The following is a 25,781-nucleotide window of genomic DNA, read 5'->3' on the forward strand; positions in this document are numbered from 1 at the left end:
TAAATATCTAGTAGTCAACATAGGCACGCGAAAGAAAACTCCATTTCCTCTTGTTCCTCCAAACTTTGCGCTTATCTCGATGGCGACACAACGAGCGTTTCGAAGATGGGGTAGCCGTTAAAGTAAAAAAATAAATAAAAAAATAAAAAAAAGATAAGACCATTTTCTCACTCGATAAATTCCTCCTCTTTCTAATGTAAACATGTATTATATATAAGAATAACGGATAGGGAGTGTGAGAAAGACAGAGAATAATCGTTTTCAATATTCAAAGATCATTCTTAGGATAATGCAAATGACAGTGACATTTTTCATATGAATAAAGTCTTCATTTTAGCATTATCGATCAAACGATACAAGTGTTGACACTTCTTGTATGCTATATCTATCATCAGATCAAAAAAAAATGTTGGGTTGGCAACCGAGTCATTGCGGATTTTCTTTTACACGTAATTCCATTTTTTGATAGTAAAGAGCAGAAATTTGATGATACAAAAATGGAGGACAGTACCTAATTGAATAAATAACACATAGGCTGAAAAGTGGGCCTAACAAAGAAAACATAGATATTTTTAAAGAGCATCACAATTATTCCAGCGTCGCTCTAACATTTCAATACCACTTTTGTAGAACAATTTATCTTTTGCCTCAAAAATAGTCCTGAATGCAATAAAACTAGCGCCATTTATGTGTGAGGCCCGGAACTTTTTAGCCCATGTGTTATATTTATATTTTTAAGCAAAAATTTGCAATGTTTATTCTTATTTAACCCTTTGCACACTCATTTGCAATTTTTAACACGACGTTTCATTCAGCAACTCCAGGTCATTTTGACTATGACCACTTGTAACTTATGTTTTTTTCGTGTTTTACGCTACAGATAGAAATACGATTGAAGGAAATGAATCAAGCTTGGTCACAAAACCAATCACACACACTAAACGTGTGCCGAAATATTTTCTTACCTGTATAAAGATACAATGTTGCCTGTAGATGCCAGCAATGGAGCTTTCAACTTAAATATCGATGGAGGAGTGCAAAGGGTTAAAATTCGCAATAACTTAGTTGCTAACCTAATAATTCTATTTTTTTGTTTCCAACGCTATTTTACTTATAAAGAAGCTTGTTATATAAGGCAGCTATTTTACTTACCAACATTTTTGAAATTTATAAGAAGAAAAAAAAGTAACATCTAGTTTGGGGAATAAAAATGTGATTATCTTTTTACTAATATCGCAATATAAAATCTTTCCGTAACACAACGTACAAAATGAGGAAAATATTTGTCGAAAGCTAAATAGAAAGAGAGAAAGATATATATATATATATCGTTTTATTAATAAGGAAGTTCTCCGTTCTGTTCGTAAACAGGAAGAGAGTCGACAAAGTATGGTCGTTGAACGCGAGAAGCATAATTTTCAAATACTAGCTATTATTTCACTCGTTCGTTCATCTTTCTCGTCGTCGTCACGCTTTTTACGGAATGAAACGAGAAAGAGAGAGAAAGAGAGAGAGAGAGAAATAGAAAGATAGATAGACACCGTGAGAAACGAGCTCCTCTGAGGAATCGCATTACAATTGGCTAATTAAACTTTGCAGTAGACGTATGCTAATCGACTTAATAAGCGTAACACAAGGCAAAGTACGGCTGCAAGCTATAAATCATATGCTATAATACTTGCGGTATTTATGTATATGTATATATATATATAGAGAGAGAGAGAGGTATACGTATATTATATTATGTTTCAACATAAATCGTTCGATTAGTGATCGAGATTAGAAACAATTAATATCAGCAGTTTCTTTGGAAAATGTTGAGACACTACTTTATGACACTTATTACTTTGATAAGATAATATAATGATATGTGTTTTTTTTTTCATATCATTTCTATATGAACATTTAATAAGGAAATTGATTTCATCTTCATTAAAAGGGAGATTAAAATATCTGTGAATATTAACTTTTAACATTGGAGGTTTTTTTTCACTTTCACAACCCTTCGTAATGCTGGACTTTGTAATTTTTCTTTAATGTTATTATTAATCGACAAAAAAAGTAAATAATTGCGTGAGAAAGATAATTAATTATTTATTAAATATACATTTGATTAATATTATATAATATTATTAATTTATTATATAATTTTATTAAATTTATTATATAATATAATTAATATTATTTTATTATTATTATTTTTATTAATTATTTATTAAATATAAATTTGATTAATATTATTAATACCTTTTTATATATATATATTAATATTATTTAATTATTACTATTAATTATTTATTAAATTATATAAATTCTTTTATATATTTAATCATATTCCAGGGTTGTTGAAAGTATTTTTTTCTTTCTTTTTTTTTCGAAGATAACACAAATGGGGGAGAAATAGTGAAAAATAAGAAGGAGTAGAAATATATGAAGAAGAGGAAAGGTAGACGACATAGTAAAGGGGGAAGGTAAAGGTGAAAGGTGGGGAAGAAGCGTTATTGATTCGCCGACGACGACGACGACGACACGGGAAAGTTAACTGGGGTTCACTTCCTGTGACACCCTCCTATCAGAGAGTCTCAGCACCTCACATTATCCTCCCTCGTTTCCTCGACAGGATGCTTCTCGTGTATCCTTCTATCCTTGTCCTTATATACCCACTTGCCGCACCTTTTTTCTTTTCTTTTTCTTCTTCTTTTTTTTTTTCTCCAACGTGTTCTGGATAAAATCGAACGTCTTTGGTGACGAACACCAAACAGTATAAAGACTTTAACAACAATGTACCACCTCCACCCCCACCCCCTTATATCAAAGTATATCCAATTTCCACTTTCATTGGCAAACTATGACGAAAAAAAAATTAAACAAATATTTTATTGCAATTAATGCAATAATTTTCATGTTATTGTTGTTGTTGTTGTTTTTTTTTCTTTTTCTTTTTCTTTTCTAACAAAAACAAATTCATCAAATGAAATATTTTCATTTGAAAGTTGTTGTGAAATTTTGAAATGATTTCGCTGGACTTGAAAGTAAAACTCGGATCGTTAAAGCTTTCTACTCGTGCCACAGGTGTGTGCTTTTCGTCGATGCCACTTGGAAAGCCCTTCGACGGAAGTTGTCGTTTTCTCCGTCCTATATAAGCTCCAGTTTTCTCTCACAGTCAGCTGTATAACTCCAAGTGTGTCCTATATATATATATATGTATATAACACCCTTTTGTGTTGAAGAAAATGAGCAGATTTTTTTTTTCAATGATTCGCATATGTTTCTTCTTACACGCCTAATGAACTTTTTATACCCTTTGTTTCATTTTTTTTTTTTTTTTTTTTTTTTTTAATAAAATGATCAAATTTGTTGTCGAATTAATTGATTTATTTTTTGAAAAGAATAATAATTTTTGTGATATTAAGTAATTAAATATGAAATGTTTGATTTTAATGTGAAAATAATACGAGTAATTAAACATTTCATAGTTAATAACCCAATATATGTTTCAAATGTTTATTGGTTACACTAAAGTAAGATAAAAGTATCTTATATGAGAAACAATCTTCGAGATAATTTTCGTAAGGAACGATATAATTACTTGATAAGTCTTAATTGAAATCCTACTTAAGTAAAGCACTCTACATTCGTTTCTGAAATTGTTAACTTCCGTTCTTCTCCCTATCGTTTCCTGTCCATTCGTTAATGTCTCTCCCGCTGACATCTTCGAACCGAACTCTTAAAGACCGTTCATTATTTTTTATCATCTTACAGATAATATATTTCAGATTTATCGGAATAATAAAATAGAATAATAAAATTAAAAAATATAGATTTAACTATTAATTAGAGAAACATCAACTGTAGTAGCACAAAATATTGAATATGTGTGTGTATTTAATATTAACATAATTGAGACCGCTGACGTGACATTTACGTCATTTTAAATTTTAAAAATTTAATAACAATAAATTTATATATATATATATTAAATTTATATTTAGTTATTGCAATATAATATTTAAAGAATTATATTTTATTATTTAAATTTATATTTAAAGAATTATAATTATATTATTATTATTATTATATTTTATTATTTGAATTTATATTTAAAGAATTATAATAATATAATAAAATACAATTACTTAAATATTATATTACAAATAACTAAATATAAATTTATATATTAATATAATTTTTAATATATAAATTAATTAAATAATTCATTATTTTTTTAATACTCAGTATTAAATATTTTTCAATATTTTTTGCTACTAAGGAATTTAATAGTATTTTAATTTATTCTATATATCGATTCTATGATAATCATTTTGTTGTTGTTGTTGTTGTTCTATTCATTTCCAAGACAAAATGTTTATAAGTGTCGCATTACGTAACCAAAGAAGATTTTAGTCGAAATTTCGTCGAGAAAGATTCTAAAATAATAAAACAACAAAAAATGTATAATGATACTTACAAAACTATAAGAGAATGAAAGATAGTGGTGTGCGAATCATATGACCCACACCCACATTACGAATTTAACGAGCCATCGTACGATGCTCGCTTAACGATGATTCATGACAGAGTCTCTTGGTCAAATGCTGCTTGAACTTTTTATTCTTTTATCTTTTTTCCATCTTCTTTATACAACCTTAATTATATATATATTTATTCTATTTTATATTATTTGTCAAATATTACTAATTTATTTATAAAAAAAAACATCGTTGTGCATTTTCTTGTACATACCAAACGCATGGCATTAATAATTGAGTCATTTATTCTGAAAGTGGCCTAAGCCCATTTATGTTTAAATCGAGATTATATTGAAACCCTTTTCATAAAGTTTTTTTCCCTCCCCCTTTCCTCTCTTCTCTCTCTCTCTTCTCTCTCTCTCTCTCTCTCCTTCTCTTGTTTGAAAGACGACAGAAAACAGTTTGGTAGACTGAAATTTACCTCGTCTGCCGTCTCGTAACACTCGACTCAACTTTTTTTTCCTCTTCGATGCTCTTGAAAAGTCGTAGTTGTAAACATTGAGAGAGAGTGAGAGAGAGTAGAGAGGGAGGGGGAGAGGGAGAGAAAGAGGGAGTCGCGGTTTGAAAACAAAGGTGAGCTCAGTCTACGTAGTTTCGCTTTGGGATTTAGTACAGACCGATAGTCCTGTCTGACTCCACCTTTTCTTTCTATTCTATTCTTTCTTTTTTACCCCTTTTTTTTTAATCTCCACTTGGTTTCTTTTTTTTTCTTTTTCTTTGTCAGTTTTGTTCTTTTTTTTAACTTGTTTGTCAACGACAAACGCATTCCGAATTGTTTCGCATGGAATTAAATGCTCCAGACAGACTGACGTCTATTACAAAACTGCATAATTAATGTACTTTGCACTTATTAAAAGATTAACTTATTGCAAATTATTAATCATTATACATATATGCATAAATTATTCTACTTAGAATATATATTTTGTAAGTGTGTTATTATTATAAATATATAATATATAATATATATATAATAAAAATAAAATAATAAATAATCGATAAATAATAAAAAAAAAAGGTACGTAATTAAAAAGAGAATTCCCCGGTTAACAGTTTAAATAAATTCCAAGTGTTTTATTACAAAATAAGCAACATCTAATAATTTTCTAAATGTAAAAGAACAAAATTGGAGAATGTTAATTCACATAAGACAACCCTTTAACCCTCCCCCTTCTCCTTTCCCTCATTGGATTACATAAAACGTGCGTTTTAACACTTTCGTACGATGTTTGCACAACTTTCACTCGTTCCTAAATGATACTTAAACGCCACCCATACGTGAGTGTACATACATACATACATACATTGTATTCCTTCTCCTCCTCCTCCACCTCCCCCGTTCCTCTGCTATTCGTTGATTTCCATTTTCACGAAGCGTATCGAGGCGAAACTATCGGTTTAACGATCCTACAGCCACGGAATCGATTTTACGTTTCGATTAATGCTAGTACGAAGTTCAACGAGTACACTGACCTTTTCTGTATGTTTCTGTGTGCGTGTTGTATATATGCACCAAGAGAGAGGATCATCCTCCTCTAGGAGGAGGTGGTGGAGGAAGGCCTGGTCTGTTCAAGCTCGTTCCAAACCTCCTCCTTTTCCTCCTCGTAACTTTGCGCTCGTAAAGTTCCACTACGAAACGAGCGGTACTTCCGGAAAGGCTCGAACTTCGTCATGCTCACCAGAGTTTAGTTTATCTCTCTCTCTCTCTCTCTCACTCTCTCTCTCTCTCTCATTCTCTTTCATCGATGGCTGTGTTACTCTCATTGTGTCCACCCTACGTTTTCTTCTTTACGACCATATACACCGGAGAATTTCCAACGATTTTCCTTCTCTTTACGATTCGCATCCCTTTTCCCTAGCCCTTTTTATTCGTAACTTTAACCTTTCTTTATTTTTTATTCTCTTTTATATATTTTTTTTTAATTTTTTTTTCTTACTTTATAGGACGAATGTTATAAGGGGTGGGGTTAGTAATTGCTTTTAAGGAAGCAATGTATTTTTTATTTCCTTGTAAAAAAAAAAAAAAATTATTTCAATATATGTGAATTTATTATAGGCTGATTCTTCCTCTTCTGTTTGATGTCTACTAAAATTTGGTCATAATTGTTTGCTCAACATTTATTTATTCATTTATTTATTTTTTTTTTATGAATGAAAATAAGGAAAATCTTGATAAATGTTGTTACAGGGTGGTCAATAATAATAATCAATCGTAAATTACAAAAGATTACGTTTCGCGTTATGCCCATGCATTATTATTAATTTGATCCTCTTTAGTGGTCTGCTGATGCTGAACGCGACTGATGTGAGAGTATCACGAGTTTAATATGAAAATAACGTTCTAATGGATCGGATTTCCGCACTTTTATCGTCCGACGCGAGGTAATAAAAGACGACGTAGCACACCGCTACGGTAACGTAAAAAAACGCGCACCGATTTTAACTACGATTATCTCCAGTTCAAAATGAAATATAATATATATAAAGTAAGTAGGGGTGGGGGGGGGGTAGATAGGCGCGTGCGTACTTTTTAACAAAAAAAATAAAAAACTGTACAATTAATTGATTAATTAATCATAAGAAATTTAGAACATTACGTTAAAATTCACGTTACCTACCCCGTTGTATTTAAATAAAATAAAATAAAAAAAAAAAAGAAATAAAGTAAGTAAAAGACTCATTAATTTAAGTGCATTTCATTTAATCGGTAATTAAAGTCTTTATCTTTGCCTTGAAAAGCTTAACACGGATCGAGCCTGCGGCACTTCCGTTTCCGTTCCACCCCACCCCCTAAGTCGCGGCTTGCAGACACGATCGATCTAACGTCTGCCGGGCCGTCGCCTCGTTTTTCCACCCCCTCTCTCTCTCTCTCTCTTTTTCTCTTTCTCTCTCTTTCTTTCTTTTTCTCGTTGCAACAGTCTGCAGCATCCAGCAGGAACTGATACTCTTCTCTCTTTTTTTCTCTCTTCCTCTCTCTCTTTCTCGGAATCGTATTCGTGCTTGCCTGCTCGACTGTCTCATATCTTTTCATAGAAAACTACGAGAACTCGTATATATCGATTCCTCGAATGTCATCGCTCCGAACGAATAACGTTAATGAAAACCTACGTTATCTACCTACCCACATATATACATATATATATATATATATATAGGGATAAATGGATGCATGTAGAAAAGGGTCGACTGTCATCTACAATCGATTTCGGATACTCTCCGACACTGACAATGAAAATAATCTTTCCCAACTTTACTCTCAAATGTGTTTACTCTCTCTCTCTTTTTCTCTCTCTTTTCTTTATAATTACATAAATAAAATCCTCCTTCAAATTCCGTCTGTCAAATGACACTTGCTACTTGACAATTCGATTGATTAAAGAAAATTTATTTTTAAATAAAATTAAAATCATAGAACTATCGTTATTTCTCAATCACCCTGTAGATAGTGGAAACACGCATTGCCGTGGCGCTTTGAAGGGCGATGCACCGCCGGCTGCCATTCCCTTCTTCTCTCGAGGGATGAGAAAGGGAAGGGAAGGGAAGGGAATCGTCCCCACCATCGTTCCCCACCTCCTTCCCACCTTAACAGTGACGGACGCGACCCTCGTCGGACCCCCGGTCGACGAGGGTTGGGGCGGTCGATGCAGTGTTTCCATAGAAACCAGACGCGCCGCGCCGCCACCCTTTCCTACACACAGTGCATTCAACCGGGCTGCTCTCTCTGCCATCTCTCCCTTTCCCTTCTCTTCCCTTCCTTTCCACTCTCCTCTTTTTTCAACCCTCCCAATTCTACCCTATGAAATTCTTACCATTTTCCTGCCGTCTCTTACAACAGTTACACTTTATTTTAACTTGGATGATTCAAAATTAATAACATTTTATTAATCCATTAAATCTGCCAAATTATTTTTTGTTTCAAAAATATTTTTTGAAAAGTCTTACATGGGAATTGTGGGTGGTTGCACGAAAAAAACTAATAAGAGACTATTACTTATTTCTTTGATTATTATCCTATACATACAGTTCACATAAAACCGAGTTATGTACGTAAAATTCCAAAATCCTCAAATGGGAATCGTGGCAGTTAATGGGTTAAGTTCATAATTATCATATTTTTTGTAGAATTCAAAGTTAAAACATTTCTTAAACCTATCTGATTCAACGTTTCTTCCTTTAAAATCCTTTCTTCCAATAACTTGCCATATAAGAACTTATCACAAAATCTCCAGGTTCTACAACGTCCCTTCCTTTATCCATTAAAAATGATATCATCATCATCATCATCATCATCCCTTAATACCATTTTCGCAGAGATTCTCCATCGATTCATGCTAAACGTGTCATCAAAGAAAATAGCCTATAGTTAAATTGATCCAAACTCGTCGTCAATTGGACAGAAGATAATAGACCACGTGTAGTGCAGTTTGTTGTAGAAAACCTTGGAAAAATGGGGGCTAATTTTTTTCTATAGCAAATCGTCGATCTTGAACGAAAATGGTAGATCTTCTTTCTTCGACTCGATAAAATAGATAGATGCACTTACATGAACACACACACACACACACACACATACACACGTACATGCACACGGTTAGGCTCTCCGCGAGTACTGGTTTTACAAAGGTTGACCCGACAAGGGCTGGCAAGATTTATGGCTCGCCCTTGAGAGTGTTCTCTCCTCCTGTAGAGAGAGAAGAGATCCGATCGCCTAGACAGCCGGTAAAATTAATGCCGTTGGCGCGTACTCGGACGCCCGGTGTACTTTAATAAAAGGATACTTTCCTACCTTTATATATATATATATATATATATATATATATATATATATATATATATATATATACTACACACATCAGCATCTTCTTTCTTTCTTCTGAGTCTTCTTCTCCTTTACCTCCTTCGGAAGCACCAAGAAGAAAAAAGAAAATAGGAAGAAGAGTAGACGTGGGATCCTAACTTACGAGATTCTCATCCTCTCCTCCTCTTTCCATTTCCCTTTCCCTTCAACTAACCAAAGTCAATGACTTCGATATTCCATTACTGGTTTGCTGCTGGTTGCTGTTATTGTTGCTATTGCAGTTGCAGTTGCTGTTACTGCTCTCTCTCTCTCTCTTTCTCTCTCTCTCTCTCTATCAGACCAAGTGATTTTGCGATTCTAATAAAGTTTCGAGAGATTGAAATTCTTTCCCAACTTTCTATATGAATGTTTATTACTTTAACATCTTTATCTAAATCTTGAAACATTTGACAGAAAAATATCTAATTTGAATTCTAGCAATATCAAAGTTTTAACTTTGATTCGAATAAATTGTTCATTAATCCTTTGCACTCGAAATTATATTTTTCATTTGACATATTATCAACAATTTATAAAGCAATTTTAATAGAAAAACAAACAAAAAATCATATTCACGTATTATAAATAAATGACGTGAATGTGTAATTAAAAGAAAAATCATAATTGTAATATGTTGTAAACTGAATTGAATTTGTTTCAGTTTTTATTTTTGTTTTATTGTCTCCGTAGCTGAGCCCTCTCGACTTCAAAGAGTTAAATTTATTTGTTAAATTAGAATCAAAATGAAACTAAAATTATCAAATTGGATTGTAAATAAAAAAAAAAAAACAAAAAAAAAAAACAAAAAAAAGAGAGGAAAAGAGAGAACAGAAGAGTCGACTTTCTCACGACTTTCGGAGCAGCTTCGAGACCTTTCTCGTCCAAGGTCGTAGATCGTGGCGGATGAACTAGTACTATAGATGTTCTCTCTCTCTCTCTCTCTCTCTCTCTATTTCTCTCTCCTTCGTACTCCCCACTTTTCTACCAGTCTGCCGGCACTGGCCGACGAGGAAGAGAAGGGATGGGGAAAGAGAGAGGGAATGAAAGAGAGAAAGAGAGAGAGAGAGAGAGAGAGAAAGAGAATCGAGCCACTCCAGGGCCATACGGATGAAGGGTAGGCAAAGAGAGAGGAAAGGAAGGAAGGGAGGCAAGCAGCACAGCGTGACCCCTGAACGACGTTCATCGATCGAGGGGTGCACGCACCCTGCTACCAACACTCACACACATGCACACGCAAACTAATGTTACCCTTCTTCGATGGTAGCAGTTGTTCATCGTTCCATCATTGATTTCGTACGAGTTTCAAACTAAACGATTACTATTATTCAATTGACAATAATTTTATAACTATTCTAATAAAATAAATGTGTTTAGAAAATATTCGACATTTTTCTACACAGATATAATTGATATTAAAGATAATAAATAATAGTTTATAAACTTAGCTAGGATGATGATGATGATGATGATGATGAGTCAACGACGTACCGACGTATAGAACTACTATAAGTATGAGAATCTCGATTTCAATATGCTAAGCATGATTTCCTTGCCTCTATGTATAAAAGAGAGATAGATAGAGAATAAGAAGAAGAAGAAGAAGAAGAAGAAGAAGAAAGAGAAAGAGAATTATTTCCCTCAGGAGCATTCACCTTTTATCTCGGTACACGATCGAAATTCCTGCACGAATGTACCAAGAAAGGGAAAGAGTAGTAGTAGATGGTGGAACATGTAACATAGAAGAAAATCATTTCTTTGGTCCCTGATTAGGAACATTTCCTCGAGAGTTTTCATCAAGAAAAGAAGACTTTGTTCTTTGTGTTTCTTCTTCTTCACTTAAAACTCTTTTCTAAACGATTGTCCATCTTCTTTTTTGTTCTCTTTAGTATTTCCAACTCTAATGGAAAAAAATATGAACCCGTTGCTCGTGTAAGTCTGTAAATTCGTTCAGCCGAGTGGGAGAAGTACGATAACCTTCGTATTGGTGACCTTGGACTCCGAAGGATACCAACGTGCCTCTTTCTCTCTCTTTTTCTACGAGCACTCAGGTGAAACATACCCGTCTGCCCGCAGCCCAAGTGATTTAATTAAAGAGACGAGCTTTGCCTCTTACTCGTTATAAGTATAAAGACAGAGAAAGAACTCGAGAGAGAGAGAGAGAGAGAGAGAGAGAGAGAGAGAGAGAGAGAGAGAGTGAGAGTGAGAAACAACGAGGTGATGGAATTTGCTATAGGAAAGTATTGTACACACCACGAGGAAGGTGATATGGTATCCTACTCGCGTGGGAATAGTCTCGCGAAGAGAAGTCAAGGATCGGTAGACGAGAAACAATGCCATTCTCTCGTCCTCTCTTATATTTTATTATTTCTTTCAATTTATTTTGATAATCTTTATATATAAACTTTTCTTTTTCTTCTTCTTCTTTTCTTTGCCGCATTTGTCCATCTCTCTCTCTCTCACTTCCAACCTCTTGCGTTTGCTTTATACCGCCGTGGGCGACGCGTCAACGAATAGAGCAAAGAGACATGTACGCGTAAATACGCGTGTACGTACGAATACACACATAGAAATATGTACATATGGGTGGTCCTCGAGAATCTTCCACGAGAATCTTCCTCGTGTGACGTCGAGAGTTCGGCGAGCCATTCACTGGCATGACCTTGAACGTTGAAAGCGCTTACCTCGCCTGCGATATACTCGGATGAGTTGGCCGGAAGTGAATTCCTTACAGCCAGCCTGCGTTTCCTCCCCCCTCTATCAATGTATTTATAGTATATCTAATTTTTGAAATTGATTAGTGATTATCATTCATTTAGAAGATAATAAGGAATGAATTTTTGTTTTGTTTCAGGGATGCCGGTTGATTGAAGATGGCCTCGCCGACACCCTCGCTGGAATCGCGCGCGAATTCCCTCGGGTCCCTGGCCTCGCTGTCCCCGCTAACGGTGAGCGGCAGTTCCCCACCTGCGAGCGACTCTGCGATCTGCGACGTCGACAGTTGCGACCTCTGCTTGGACACACCGAAACCCGGGGAGACCTGTCCCCGTTGCCGTCTTGGAGGCGCCGCCGCCGGTGTTCGTTGTACCGGCTGCAAATCCACCGAATCTGACGCCGTAGCGCGTTGCTTCGATTGCGCCAATTTCCTTTGTCCCAACTGCGTCATGGCGCATCAATTTATGCATTGTTTCGAAGGCCACCGAGTCCACAATCTCGGTGATTCGAAAATAGATGGCGTCAACAACAGCACCGGTAATGCCAATAGTACCGAATTGTCCAAGAACAATTTACTTATGAACGGTGGTGCCAATACTGAAGAAAAGAACTTTATTTGTCCAAGACACAAAGAAACGATGAAATATTTTTGCCGATCGTGTATGGCCTTGGTTTGTAAAGAATGCACGCTCACCGAACATCTCAGTCCGATGCACGATTACGCGCACGTGTCGGAAATCGGTCAACAACAAATAGAATCCATTTCCAGAGCCGTACAAGAATGTCGATCAAAAGTAATCGAGATTAGGGCTGCCATCAAGACTGCCGATCATAGTGCCGCCAAATTGCAAGTTCAATATCACAAAGCGCAAAACGAGATCAACGATACCTTCCAGTTTTATAAATCCATGCTGGAAGAACGTAAACAAGAATTATTGAAAGAACTCGAATCAGTATTCTCATCTAAACAGATCTCAATAAACGTTGTAACGCAAAAGGCTAACGAAACTATCGAAAAAATGACACATACGTGCGAATTTGGCGAACGTTTGATCAAGCTTACAACGATAACGGACATACTTATGGTGAAGAACTTATTAGATTCTAAATTCCAAACGTTTATGAACTATACGCCAGATATTTCCAGTCAAATATCCGACTTGGAATTTGTCAGTAACTATCAAGCTATTCAAGTTGGCGTTAGAAATACGTTCGGTTATGTTCGTAGCAGTAGCGAGAGCAATGCCGGACCGATCGCCAAACAACCACCGATAGCTCGTCCAACCGCTCTTTCTAGCAATGGGATCAATGGAAATAACAGCAACAACGGACCTGGCAACCCCGGATCTTTGGGTGGTTTACTTTTGGATCGGCCCTACAGTAACGGATTGGGATCAAGTTCTACGATTACTTCGTCGACTTCCCCGTCACCGTTCGACAACACCAGCGTTATTACCAAACGTTTCAGTTCGGCCAACAGTCTGGGACCTTTTTCAACGACCATAAGCGATCTCAATTTAAACGGCATGAACGCGAATTCTTACGAAAAGTGGAGCAACGGAGGTACTGATGCTTCCTATCCCGTGGTCACGAGCAACGATCATTTCTCAATGCCAACGTCGGTGAACGTAACCCCTAACGCCGCACCCGGCGAGTCCGTCCTCGACCTAACTTCCAAATTGATGTCTGCCACGATATTCCCTCTAAAGTCGCAAATCAAACGACAGAAAATGATTTACCATTGCAAATTCGGCGAATTCGGAGTGATGGAGGGTCAATTCACCGAGCCATCGGGGGTAGCTGTTAACGCTCAAAACGACATCATCGTAGCCGACACGAACAATCATCGTATACAGATCTTCGACAAGGAGGGTAGATTCAAGTTCCAATTTGGCGAGTGTGGCAAACGGGATGGACAATTGCTCTATCCTAACAGAGTCGCCGTGGTGCGTACCTCAGGGGACATTATCGTTACCGAAAGATCACCGACTCATCAGATACAAATCTACAATCAGTACGGACAATTCGTGAGAAAATTCGGAGCTAACATTTTGCAACATCCACGCGGTGTAACCGTCGATTCTAAGGGACGTATCGTCGTGGTCGAGTGCAAAGTAATGCGCGTCATCATATTCGATCAAGCTGGTAACGTGTTGCAGAAGTTTGGCTGCTCGAAACATCTCGAGTTCCCGAATGGAGTAGTGGTCAATGACAAACAAGAGATCTTCATAAGCGACAATCGCGCTCATTGCGTCAAAGTCTTCAATTACGAGGGATCTTATTTGCGTCAAATCGGCGGCGAGGGTATCACGAACTACCCGATCGGGGTTGGAATCAATGCTGCTGGTGAAATATTGATAGCCGACAATCACAACAATTTCAACTTGACGATATTCACCCAGGACGGGCAACTGGTGTCCGCGCTCGAGAGCAAAGTCAAGCATGCGCAGTGCTTCGACGTTGCCCTAATGGACGACGGTTCGGTCGTTTTAGCGAGCAAGGACTATCGTCTTTACATTTATCGTTACGTTCAAGTACCGCCTATCGTTATATAGACCAGCGAGGCGTCACGACGACGACGATGATCGCCGTGTCGGGACACCACAATCACAATTCATCTATTATTATTTACTCTATTTCTCATAAATGTCCCTCTCATCGTCGCCGTTGTGCTCGCATTATTACTATTGTCCACGAAAAAACTCGATCTTGTCGAACTTTTTCTACCTAAACTCGCTATCGATCTTCTAATACTGCTACTATTACTAATACTTCTTCGTCCATCGTGCGTTATAATCGTCATTGCCATTGCCAACTACTATTACTACTATTACTACTCCCTCTTTCGATTGCTGAACGACAAGAGCAGCAACAGCTGCGATTTGCAAGCTTTTACTTCTTCTTCATCCTCATCTTCATCTTCACCTTCATCTTGTCGGAGTCAAGAGACGACAAAGAGCTGCAATCGCGAGAAAGAAGATACGTCTTCGTGCTCTCTCCTCCTTTTCCTCTTCCTCTTCCTCTTCCTCCTCCTCATTTGCGTGCGTCTACTTATTGGAAGAAGACCTTTTATTAGGCACACGCGCGCACAAACGCGGGGAACGTCACACTTACATACGCACTTTTACACGCGCCCCCTTACTACTACTATTTACTACTATTCCTACTACTACTACTACTACCACTGCTACTAACTACTACTACTACTACTATACCGATACCAATACTTATAATACTGCTATTACTATTGTTACACTTACATACATATGATAAACCTTTAAAAGGTAAATGCATATGCACTTTTAAATACACACATACATACACAAACATACACACTCATATACATTATACGGCACACGTGGCGCGTCGTCGTGCAAACATACACACGCGCGAAACTTACTTGTTAATGTTGTTATAAACTGAAAATACTGTTGTTGTTGTTTAGTTGTAGAGCTCGCCGCCGCTAGTCACTCTCTCCCCTCTTCCCTTATCTTCTCCTATCATTATCTTTCTCTTTTTCTCTTTCTCTCTCTCTATTCTCTATTCGCTCTCTCTCTTTCTCTCTCTCTCTCTCTCTCTTCTTTTCTCTTTACCATTAATTTTCGCGAAAAAATATTCAAAGAATATCATACACATACACATTACATACCATACACACACGTTACATATCCTTCTTTTCTTCATAGTTGTGTTTGTAGATGATCCTCTTCTAAACTTTTCTTTTCCCCCGATCCCTTAGAAATAAAAAAAAAAAAAAAAATAAACTGAAAATAACGATAGGATTTTTTTTCTTTCTAGAAGCCGATTAAAAAATGTTCTTCTCGCGATTCTTAGCTCTAACTCTTCTCGTGTGTGTGTGTGTGTGTTCCATCGATATTAAAACGAGATTTCAAATGTTTGACATTTGATTTGTTTACATTTGATAAATCACAATAAGATTTAAATGAAATTGAATAAGATAAAAAAAAAATGATTTCGTGCACGCGCGCTGAAAATTCAATTTATCGTTGGGAATATCTTAAAAATGCGTGAAAAGAAAACAAAAAAAAATGGAGAAACGATCGTACGAGAATGAAATTTGGTAATTTTTATTTACCGTCTTTCTTCCTCTTGCAATTATTTTTTATTCACCAGACTTTTGAGATAAATTTGTTTATCTTCTTTACGAATGAGATAAAAAAAAAGGCCACTGCTAATAAATAGCATACCTTAGAAATATCAATTTTATTTCATAATTAAATCTATGGATCACACCACACACACACACACACACATAACCCACCACCCCCTTCCCTCGAATTCTCGTGTTACCGTTGCATTGTTTTTTTGTTCGCGACGATAAAAAAAAAGAATTAAGATTAACAAAAATCTATGAGAAAGAAGTCTCAATTCAATCCCCCGAGTTATTTTTGTTATATTCTAAATAAATTGGAATAACATTTATGTTCCCCTTGCCCCCCCTCCCCTTCACCCCCTTCACCCCTTCCCACTCATTCCCAAATTTATGACGAGGACATCGCTCTTAATTATTATCTTTATTAGTATTATTAGTATTATTATTACTATTATTAATATTATTATTATTATTATTAATATTATTATTATTATTATTATTAATCATTAGAATTGTAGAATGTTTGTTTTTCCTTACTTTATTCCTTAATATCATTTTAATGATTGTTTGTTTTATTTTATACGATTTACTTGCAAAGAAAAGAAAGTGTACCTTCCTACCTATCTTACCTACCTTTCTTCTTATGTTCCTTTTCCTACTTTGTTTTTTTGTTTTTTTTTTTTTTTTTTTATATATATATTCTGTTTGATATTTTTTCTTTCAAACGATCGGTATCTCTCTCTCGTTTCCGTCAAAAATGATTACCGTGAAAAATCTTTACGGGGAATTATCAATGACGATACTCGAAAGAAAGGAGAGATACGAAACTTTAACTAATTGACCAAAAAAAGAAAAGAAAGAAAGAAAGAAAGAAAGAAAGAGAAGGAAATAGATGGAATAATAGAAGAATAGAAAGAAAGAAAGAAAGAAAGAGAACAAAATAATATAACCCACATATTAAGTGGATGTAAAATTGATTAGATTGATTGGCAATAAAATGATAGTGGATTTTATCTTTAGGTAACTTTTTAAAATCACCAATGACTTAATTGCCAATCTAATAATATTTGAATGTTCGAGCCATTACTACTAATTTCCAACCCACCAATTGTTTCTTGTTTTAACTTAGACGTTAAGTTATCGATTTCATTTCTTATTGACATCCGAATGATGGGAAAAAATTAATGATTTTAACGAAAGACCAATGACGAATTTTATATATTTGATTGAAAAAGAAAAATCAATTCTGATTAGAGATGGCTCGAACAAATAATTTGATGATGAGTCTCCTTAACACGTTGAGCGTCACGCAAATTCTTCGATAAATTTCCGTCAGGCTACAGGAATTACTTCGTATTGAAAAAAAAAATAGTTGAACGTGTCAGTCACCCATGACGGACGTGGCCTAAACTGATAGTCTAATGTCAGTTACCGATGACTGACATGGCGTTCAACGTGTTAACAAAATAGAAAGAGATCAAACGAGAGAGAAAGAAGATATATTCCTACCCTCCAAAGAAAATAGATACAAAACAAAAAAAATATAAAAGAAGTAACATTAATGAAAGGAGGACGAATGATGATCGTTAAGAAGAATTCTTTCTTTTTTTTTCCTCCCCATTGGATAATCCTCTTACCAACCCACTCACTGACACACTCACTCACTCATTCATTCACTCACTTATTCGCATATATGAAAATACTAGCATACACACATTTACACAATTACGTTCTGGAATTTTGTAGTGGTGTTAAAAGTAGCTATAGTTATTAACATAGTTAGTGAGAGTTTTGTAGTATGCGTGTACACCTCCTTTCCACCCCCCTTTGTTTTTTTTTTTTTTATTATCTCTTTTCTCTCTTTCTACTAATTTTCTATGTGTTCTTTTCTTCCTACAAAATGTCTCTCTGTCTCTCTCTCTGTCTCTCTCTCTTTCTCTATTTTTTAATTATTCCATTATAATAATACACTTTTTTTCACAGCATTTACTTTCATCGATCATTTTTCAATGTCCCCGGTTTATTATTTTTCTATTTTTATGTTATTTTATTTTTTGTGTCTTTTTCAATATTATAACTGGTTAAAAAAAAAAAGAAAAAGAAAAATGAAAAACATCGAAGTTTTTCCTTTTAGTGTTCTCTATGTGCGATCGTATAGTATTAATATATTTTGTTGGATGAGGTTGGTAAATGGTGGATTGTTTCCTTAAAAGAAAGAAAAAAAAAAACAAAAACAAAAAAAAAAGAAAAAATAATAGAAGCCACCACTACCACCGTAAAATTTGATGATTCTCGTGCATGTTTTTTGCTATTAATTTTTTTATTATTATATGTGTATAAGTGTGTATGTTGATAATAGCATGTATGATGAGTGTGCATAACGCAAGTATTAATTCATTCGATTTATGAATTTAAATTACCACCCCTTTGATCTTTGCGCACCCCATTTGTATTTTCATTTTGTTTTTATTTTTTTCTTCTTCTTCTTTTTTATATTTTACTTGCATCGTCTGATGAGAAAAAAAACAAAAAAAAAACAAACAAACAAACAAACTCCCGCAAAAGGTGAGGTGATTAGTCTTAATTTTCTTTTCTTCCCGTAATCGTCCCTTTTTGAATAATTGATAAGAGAAATGATAAGAAAAATTTGAAATGTTTGATGAATGATTTAAGAAGAAAAAGCAAAAAAAAAGAAAAAAGTGGAACAATGCTAGCTGGCTTGCGTGAATCCCATTCCTGCCCTATTTTTTTTTTTTTCTTTCAACGTTGTCTAAGAAAATCATACGTCGTTTGAACAAAAAAAAAAAAAAAAAAAAAAACAAACAAAAAGAACAATATGCAAAATCAATTTTGAAATTTATCCGAAAATTACGGAAAAGTCCTTTGTCGTCTGTCCGAAATTTTTGGACCGCTTGATAAAATAAAATATTTTTGTTATGTTTGAAATAAAATAAAATAAAAATAAAAAGTTTGGATCCAAAAAATTTCAATATACTGAAAAGTAATATTAAAATTCTATATTGTTCGTTTATAAAAGAAACGAACTATTTCCTAGGATTTTTACATAGTATAAACCATATAAATACCATGTAAAATCGTTGTTGCTATGATGTTTAGGATAAATGTTTTTCCTTTCTTACGTTTTTTTTTCTTTTTCGTTTTTTTCTTTTATTGTTTCAATATTATTTAGAATATTAACACTATGGCGTCCGGTACCATGCAAAAAACTATCTGTTGTATGCCGGTGATACCACTTTGGTGCCATTTAAAACAAACCCAAAAAAAATAACATTTGAATTATTATATTTCGTGGAGGTGTTTAGGGGAAACATAATAATTGTAAAATTGTGCTTATTTAACCAAAAATTAAGTAAGAACAATTTTGGGATAACATGGATTTAATTAATGCAATAAATATTGTCGCCATCTTGTAAATTTGTTCAAAATTTAAAATTTCCAAGCTAATTATGGAAACGATAAGAACAAAAGAAACATATCTAAGATCTAAGGACGACATAGTGTTAAAAAAAAAAACAAAAAAAAACTGTCCTATTTAAAGTAAAATTAAGAAATGAAAAAAAATTAATTTGAAAAAGGAAATTTATTTAAAACTTCGTGATCAACATTTAATTTATTTCTTTTCAAATGAAAAAATGATTTGTAAAAAATCATTAAAGTGATAAGCGAATGTATTTTGAATGAAATAAAGGAAGATCGAACTCGTTCTAAAAATACTTTGAATGATAAAATTGAATAATTTTATCCTTCAAATTTATTTTGAAAAAGTAATTAAAACGATTTCGAATTTCTTTTTTTTTCTACAACTAAAATAATGTTTCCTGCCAGTTGTTTTGTGTTAGATGCACAAACACACGGAAACATATTACAAATGCACAATTTTCTCTATCACTTTTTTGATTATTTCAAATCAAAATCAATGATTTAATTATTCAAATCTTGTCTTTTTGTTTGTAACAATATTTTAAATATTTGAACTTACGTGAACAAAATGGGATCATAAAAAAAGCCTCACCACAATCATAAAAATCATCTTATTTGTTTCAATTCGATTAATGATTTTGTTACATTGTATTTCCTCGAATATAGATCTGTTTTGTTAATGATAAATTAAGTAGATAAATAGAGAGATCGAAAAAGATAATTGATAAACGTGATGTACGATTTTCATTATTTCTTTTTTTTTTTCATTTACGAGATGAAAAGTCCAATTATGATTCTTTTCTCATAAACGATAAGGATGACAAAAGTCGATTAATAAAAAAAAAAAAAAAACTCGTTTCACAGTGTATTAAAATATGTATTTGTTCATTAGTATTTATATCGCGTTAGGTGTGTGTTGATTTATAGTTATTGCTATTATTATTACTATTATTATTATTATTATTAACTTATTATTATTATTATTATTATTATTATTATTATTATTATTATTATTATTATTATTATTATTATTATTATTATTATTACAATTGTATTATTATTGCTATTATTATTTTTATTATTATTATTATTATAACTATTTTTACTATTTTTATTATTATTATTATTATTACTATTATTATTACTATTATTATTATTATTATTAATATTATTACAATTGTATTATTATTGCTATTATTTTTATTATTATTATTATTATTATTATTATTATTATTATTATTATTATTAATCTAGTTAGTTGATTAAATTGATAAAAAGATGATTCAATATTGCCAGCTAGCTAAACCACTCGTATTATAAGCTTCATTTAAAATGAATTCATTTAAATCGAAAATACAAAAACTTCATTCCCATTAAATATGAATGTGTGCAAAGAAAGAAATCGAGGAATGAAGAATGTTTGTTCGTGTGTGTATGCTTATGTATGTGTGTGTGCATCTTTAGCGTTTAATTTTTTTTTTTTTTTATTATTATTTTTTTTCTTCTTTTTTTTTTTTTTTAATGTATACTTCGAGCGTGACATACTTCGAAGTGTTATTTAAGTATATTCTAGAAATAATAATTAAACGAAATTAGGAACAAAAAAGAGGATCATAACAATAAGAAATGAAGTTATTGAAAATGAAAAAGAATGTAAAAAGCGAGGAACGATTAAACTCGCAACTGTCTTCTGCCCGTTCTATTTTTTCTTTTTTTTGTACTGGTTTGTTATGTTATTATTATTATTATTAATATTATTATTATTATTATATTATTATTATTATTATTATTATTATTATTATTATTATTATTATTATTAATATTATTATTTGTAGATTATATAATCTTCTTATTGTTCTTAATTTAAATTTGTAAATCGTATTTTTGTTTGTTTTTTTAGTTATTTTTTTGTTGTATAATGCTTTTTAATAATATTTTTAGTTCACATTATATTTTTGTGCTATTTCTTTTTGTTGTTTTACAACCACCACCACCACCATTATTACCATATCACCATTAGAATGCTTCACCAAACCACTACACCTTATTCCTTCTTACTTACTCCATGTAAATATAAAAACACATTATTTTCTCGTCGTCCTGATTTCCATGACATACACTCCTTTTACTAGGTTTTTTTTTTTTTGGTTTAAATAAATGAAAACATAAAACAGATGCAGTTATTTCGTTCGAACGTATTTAAATTTCAAAAAAGAAAAAAAAAGAAAAATGGAAGATAGAAATAAGATTAGAATTTTGTTCAAAAGAACAAAAAACAAAAAAAAAACAAAAAAGATGAAATAAATGAAACCTACACATTCTATAACTTCCCACTATACATTCCATTTTTTAGTGATAATACTTTTACTGTATGTTTAATTATTTAATTATTAGTAGCAATAATTTGAATTTGTTAATTTGAATCATTAGTTTGGTAGTTCATTGTTTATCATTTATTTATTTTTTATATATATATATATAAAAACCATTACACACATGAACAAAAATTGACAGAAAAATAATTGACAGTAAGACGAATGAAAAAAAAAAAAGCAAGTTCTTATTCTTCATATTCATCTCTCCTTAAATTCATCCCCTTAGCATCGTATTTTTTTGGTAAAGTCGCGAGAAATAAGAGAAAGAGAGAGAGAAAGAGAGAATACAAAGTGTGCGCGTGTAAAAGAGAGAAAAAGATAAAAATTATATTTGAGAATAAAGAAAAAAAAAAAAAACAAAATTTAAATTAAAAACGTGGAATACAGTCGGAATCCTTTAGGGCGCTCGACGATGTCGATATAAAGCTAATATGATGATCGAGTTATAAATGGTTGACAAAAAAAAGAAAAGAAAAGAAAAAGAGTTAAAAAGAGTGTAGAAGAAATTAAACGTGTTTTTAGAAAAGAAACAAAAAAAAAAAAGAAAAGAAAAAACCCTCTAGCGGATTTATAGATGACACATATATATTTTTATACGTTCGCAATTACGCGCAAAATATGGCGACTGTCGTCGAGCGCCGCCTATTGGATTAACCGAAGGAAATATAAAAAAAAAAAAAACAAATCATTGGACAAGAATGAAACTGAAAATTTTACGAACAACATAAAAAATGTAAAACTACACAAAAGAGAGTAGAGAGAGAGAGAGAGAGAGAGAGAGAGGACAAATTTTTACCTAAAAATGCTATAAAAACTGGAGGAAGAGTGGGGGTAAAAGAGGCTGAAGGAGAGGGGGGCAAGACAAGATTATAAAAAAGTATACGCGCAAATTTCACCGATGTTTCGTCGAAGTATTTTATTTTTTATTATCGAATATTGTCGAGACAAAAAAAAACGTTAAAAAGGGAGAAGAGGAGAGGAGAGGAGAGGAGAGGAGTGAGAGAGAGAGAGAGAGGATGAAAGAGGGAGAGGGAGAGAGAGGGAGTACTTAGCGACGTGCGTTGACTCTGTGTGTAAGTAAGGAATAATAAAGACCACATGAAAAAAAAAAATTTGAAAAAAAAAAAATACTAAGTAATTATTACAGCCAACTGGGCCCAAATAAAAATTGTTATAACGAGAATGAAAGCAAAATAAGCCAAAAAAAAAAAAAAAATAAGAAAAACCAAAAGGAAGAAGAGGGCGCGCGCGCGAACAAAAACAAATGTGAGAGAAAGAGTGAGAGAGTGAAAGAATAAAAAAAAAAAACAAAAATGGGACGGAGAGTGGCACAAAACGTATTAAAAAATATATATATATATATATTATTCGTAAGTACTTGTACGTTTGATCGAACTATTTTTAACTTGAATAATGACGAAATCCAAAAGGAATATAAACAAATATTATGGCATGCCTAGTTATTATATAATATCATCGTATTATTAGGTAGACCTGGAAAGTAATGTTGCTTCCTAACCTCAAATTTAAATTTCAACGAACAAATTTTGTTCCAACAAGTTTTTATTTTTAATCAATAATATAATCACCACTATACCCCCACTACTACGTTATCAACAACCTATTTTCATCTATTATGCAAAAGTTTTAATACCAAATTTATCAAAATCAATTTGTTTTTGATAAAAATATCAAAAATTGGACATTTGTAGAAAAGACATTACTTTTCGGTCTCACTTAATATATTATTATTATTATTATTATTATTATTATTATTATTATTATTATTATTATTAATTATTATTATTATTATTCATAAAACGCACTATGTACGAAGTTGAACACAAAAACCAAAAAGGAAAAAATAAGAATGTCAACGATCGTTGCAAATCAACTGAGCCCTTTTTTTCGGCTAATTGCACCGATCGTTTTCTAGCCCTTAAGTGGTATATATAAAAAAAAAAAAGATGTCACATTATTATTAATTATTAATAATTTATATCATTATTATTATTGATTATTATTATTATTATCACGTAGATGCGTGAAATGTAAAGATCGACGGTGGGGGGGGTAAGACGTGTAGAAAAAAAAAACATATTTGGAAGATTCAAAGAAAGACCCAAAAAAAAAAAAGAAAAGGAAGGAAAACGTGTAATAGAAGAGAGAAAGAAAGAGAGAGAGTGAGAGAGAGGTTCTTTTTTTGGGTTAATACCCCCGTCGATCCTAAAAGTTCTCACGCGTTGGTATTACGTTGTGTGTTGTAGAACGTTAAGGGTATATTTTGTAGGCTTAGGGGTCAGGCTTGTTCTCTTAAGATTTTACTCTACTATATCACGAATGAAAAAAAAAGAAAAAGAAAAAGAAAAGAGAAAGAAAATAAAAAATGAAGAAAGAGGAAGAAAAATGTGGGACAAAAAAAAGGTCGTGTTTCCGAAAGAACGGATTGATTGGTCCAACAGCAACAGCAGCAGCAGCAGCTACAGCTACAGCTACAGCTACATTGTGTGAAAGAGATTTTAAGAGTGTATGTGTGTGTAGAAGATGAAAACTGACGTATTACGATATAATGAAGTATATAGAAATAAGAAATCTTCAGTATTCCATGGTGTCTGTATCGTAATCGTGAATCGTTTTACATATTATTATTATTATTATTATTATTATTATTATTATTATTGCTGCTATTATTGCTATTATAAATGACGATTATCATTATTATTATTATTATTGCTATTTTTATTATTATTATTATATTATTTATATAACAATTTTTTAATGAAGAAAAAAAGGAGTCAAGTTCATCCCTTATTAGAGGTTTAAGGAGTTAAAATATTGAAAGTAAGAATGTGTGTGTAGAGAGATATGAGAGTAAGATAATGTGAAAAAAATAACCTATGTAGGTATATATATATATATATATTATTATTATTATTATCTTTATTATTATCATTATCATTATTATTATTATTACTATTTTTATTATTATTATTATTATTATATATATATATATATATACATTATAAGCTCGAGTGTTTTTTCGTCGGCAAATTTTCTGGTGCCGCCCGCCATGTTGTTATTACTATTGTAAGTCGTAATACTTGTACGATTGAATGTCTAGTCATGGCCTCGAAAGCTTCATACTTAATAGCGATTTTCGCTTTTAAATGAGAAAAGCGATGAATTATTAAAAAAAATATAAACGCGTGAGTATATAGACGAGAAGTCGAAGAAAATAAAAAAAAATAAAAAAGATCGGGGATAAGTAAGGAAGAAAGAATGAATGATAAAGAAAGTAAGGAAAGTGAGATTCGATATCTCATGATTGGATATTTCAATATGGTTGAAATAAAATAATCGTTTTACTTATACTATACTATAATAATAATATCGGATACAGTTTCCAAGAGGTGAGATAAAAAAAGAAAAGAAAAAAAGATTATAAATAAAAGCACACACCAAAGAGATGATGGAAGCTTTTTAAAGCGTCGTGTTACACGATTAAAAAACATACACACACACACACACGTAGTGGACATACGTTTATACATACACGTATATGTATCACACAAAACAACATAAACTTACATATATATATGTATGTAAGAAACACGTAGCAACACAGACAAATAAAACTACAAACGCAAAAGATAATATATTATTGCTAGGAAGTAATAAAGTTTGACTAATTCGTGTATATCGTCGTGATGTCATCTTCTCACTAATTATTAACAATTATTAATCGGCATTAAGGATAATATTATTAATATTAT

At 32.6% G+C, this 25,781-nt stretch overlaps 1 protein-coding gene across 2 annotated transcripts in view; it reads left to right on the top strand.

Moving 5' to 3' along the window:
* brat (tripartite motif-containing protein brain tumor) overlaps nt 1-23,322 on the top strand; it is a 76,850-nt gene extending 53,528 nt beyond the window's left edge. For both annotated transcript variants that reach the window (XM_015329856.2, XM_015329855.2), the window contains one exon: nt 12,218-23,322. In XM_015329856.2, coding sequence (XP_015185342.1) covers nt 12,237-14,633 — 2,397 coding nt within the window. In that variant the 5' untranslated portion in view covers nt 12,218-12,236 and the 3' untranslated portion in view covers nt 14,634-23,322. The remainder of the gene's footprint in view (nt 1-12,217) is intronic.
* Nucleotides 23,323-25,781: the final 2,459 nt, after the last annotated feature.

The sequence above is a fragment of the Polistes dominula genome, unplaced genomic scaffold, assembly GCF_049000335.1.
Source record: "Polistes dominula isolate Pdom_NZ unplaced genomic scaffold, Pdom_raw_medaka contig_11, whole genome shotgun sequence".
NCBI lineage: Eukaryota > Metazoa > Arthropoda > Insecta > Hymenoptera > Vespidae > Polistes > Polistes dominula.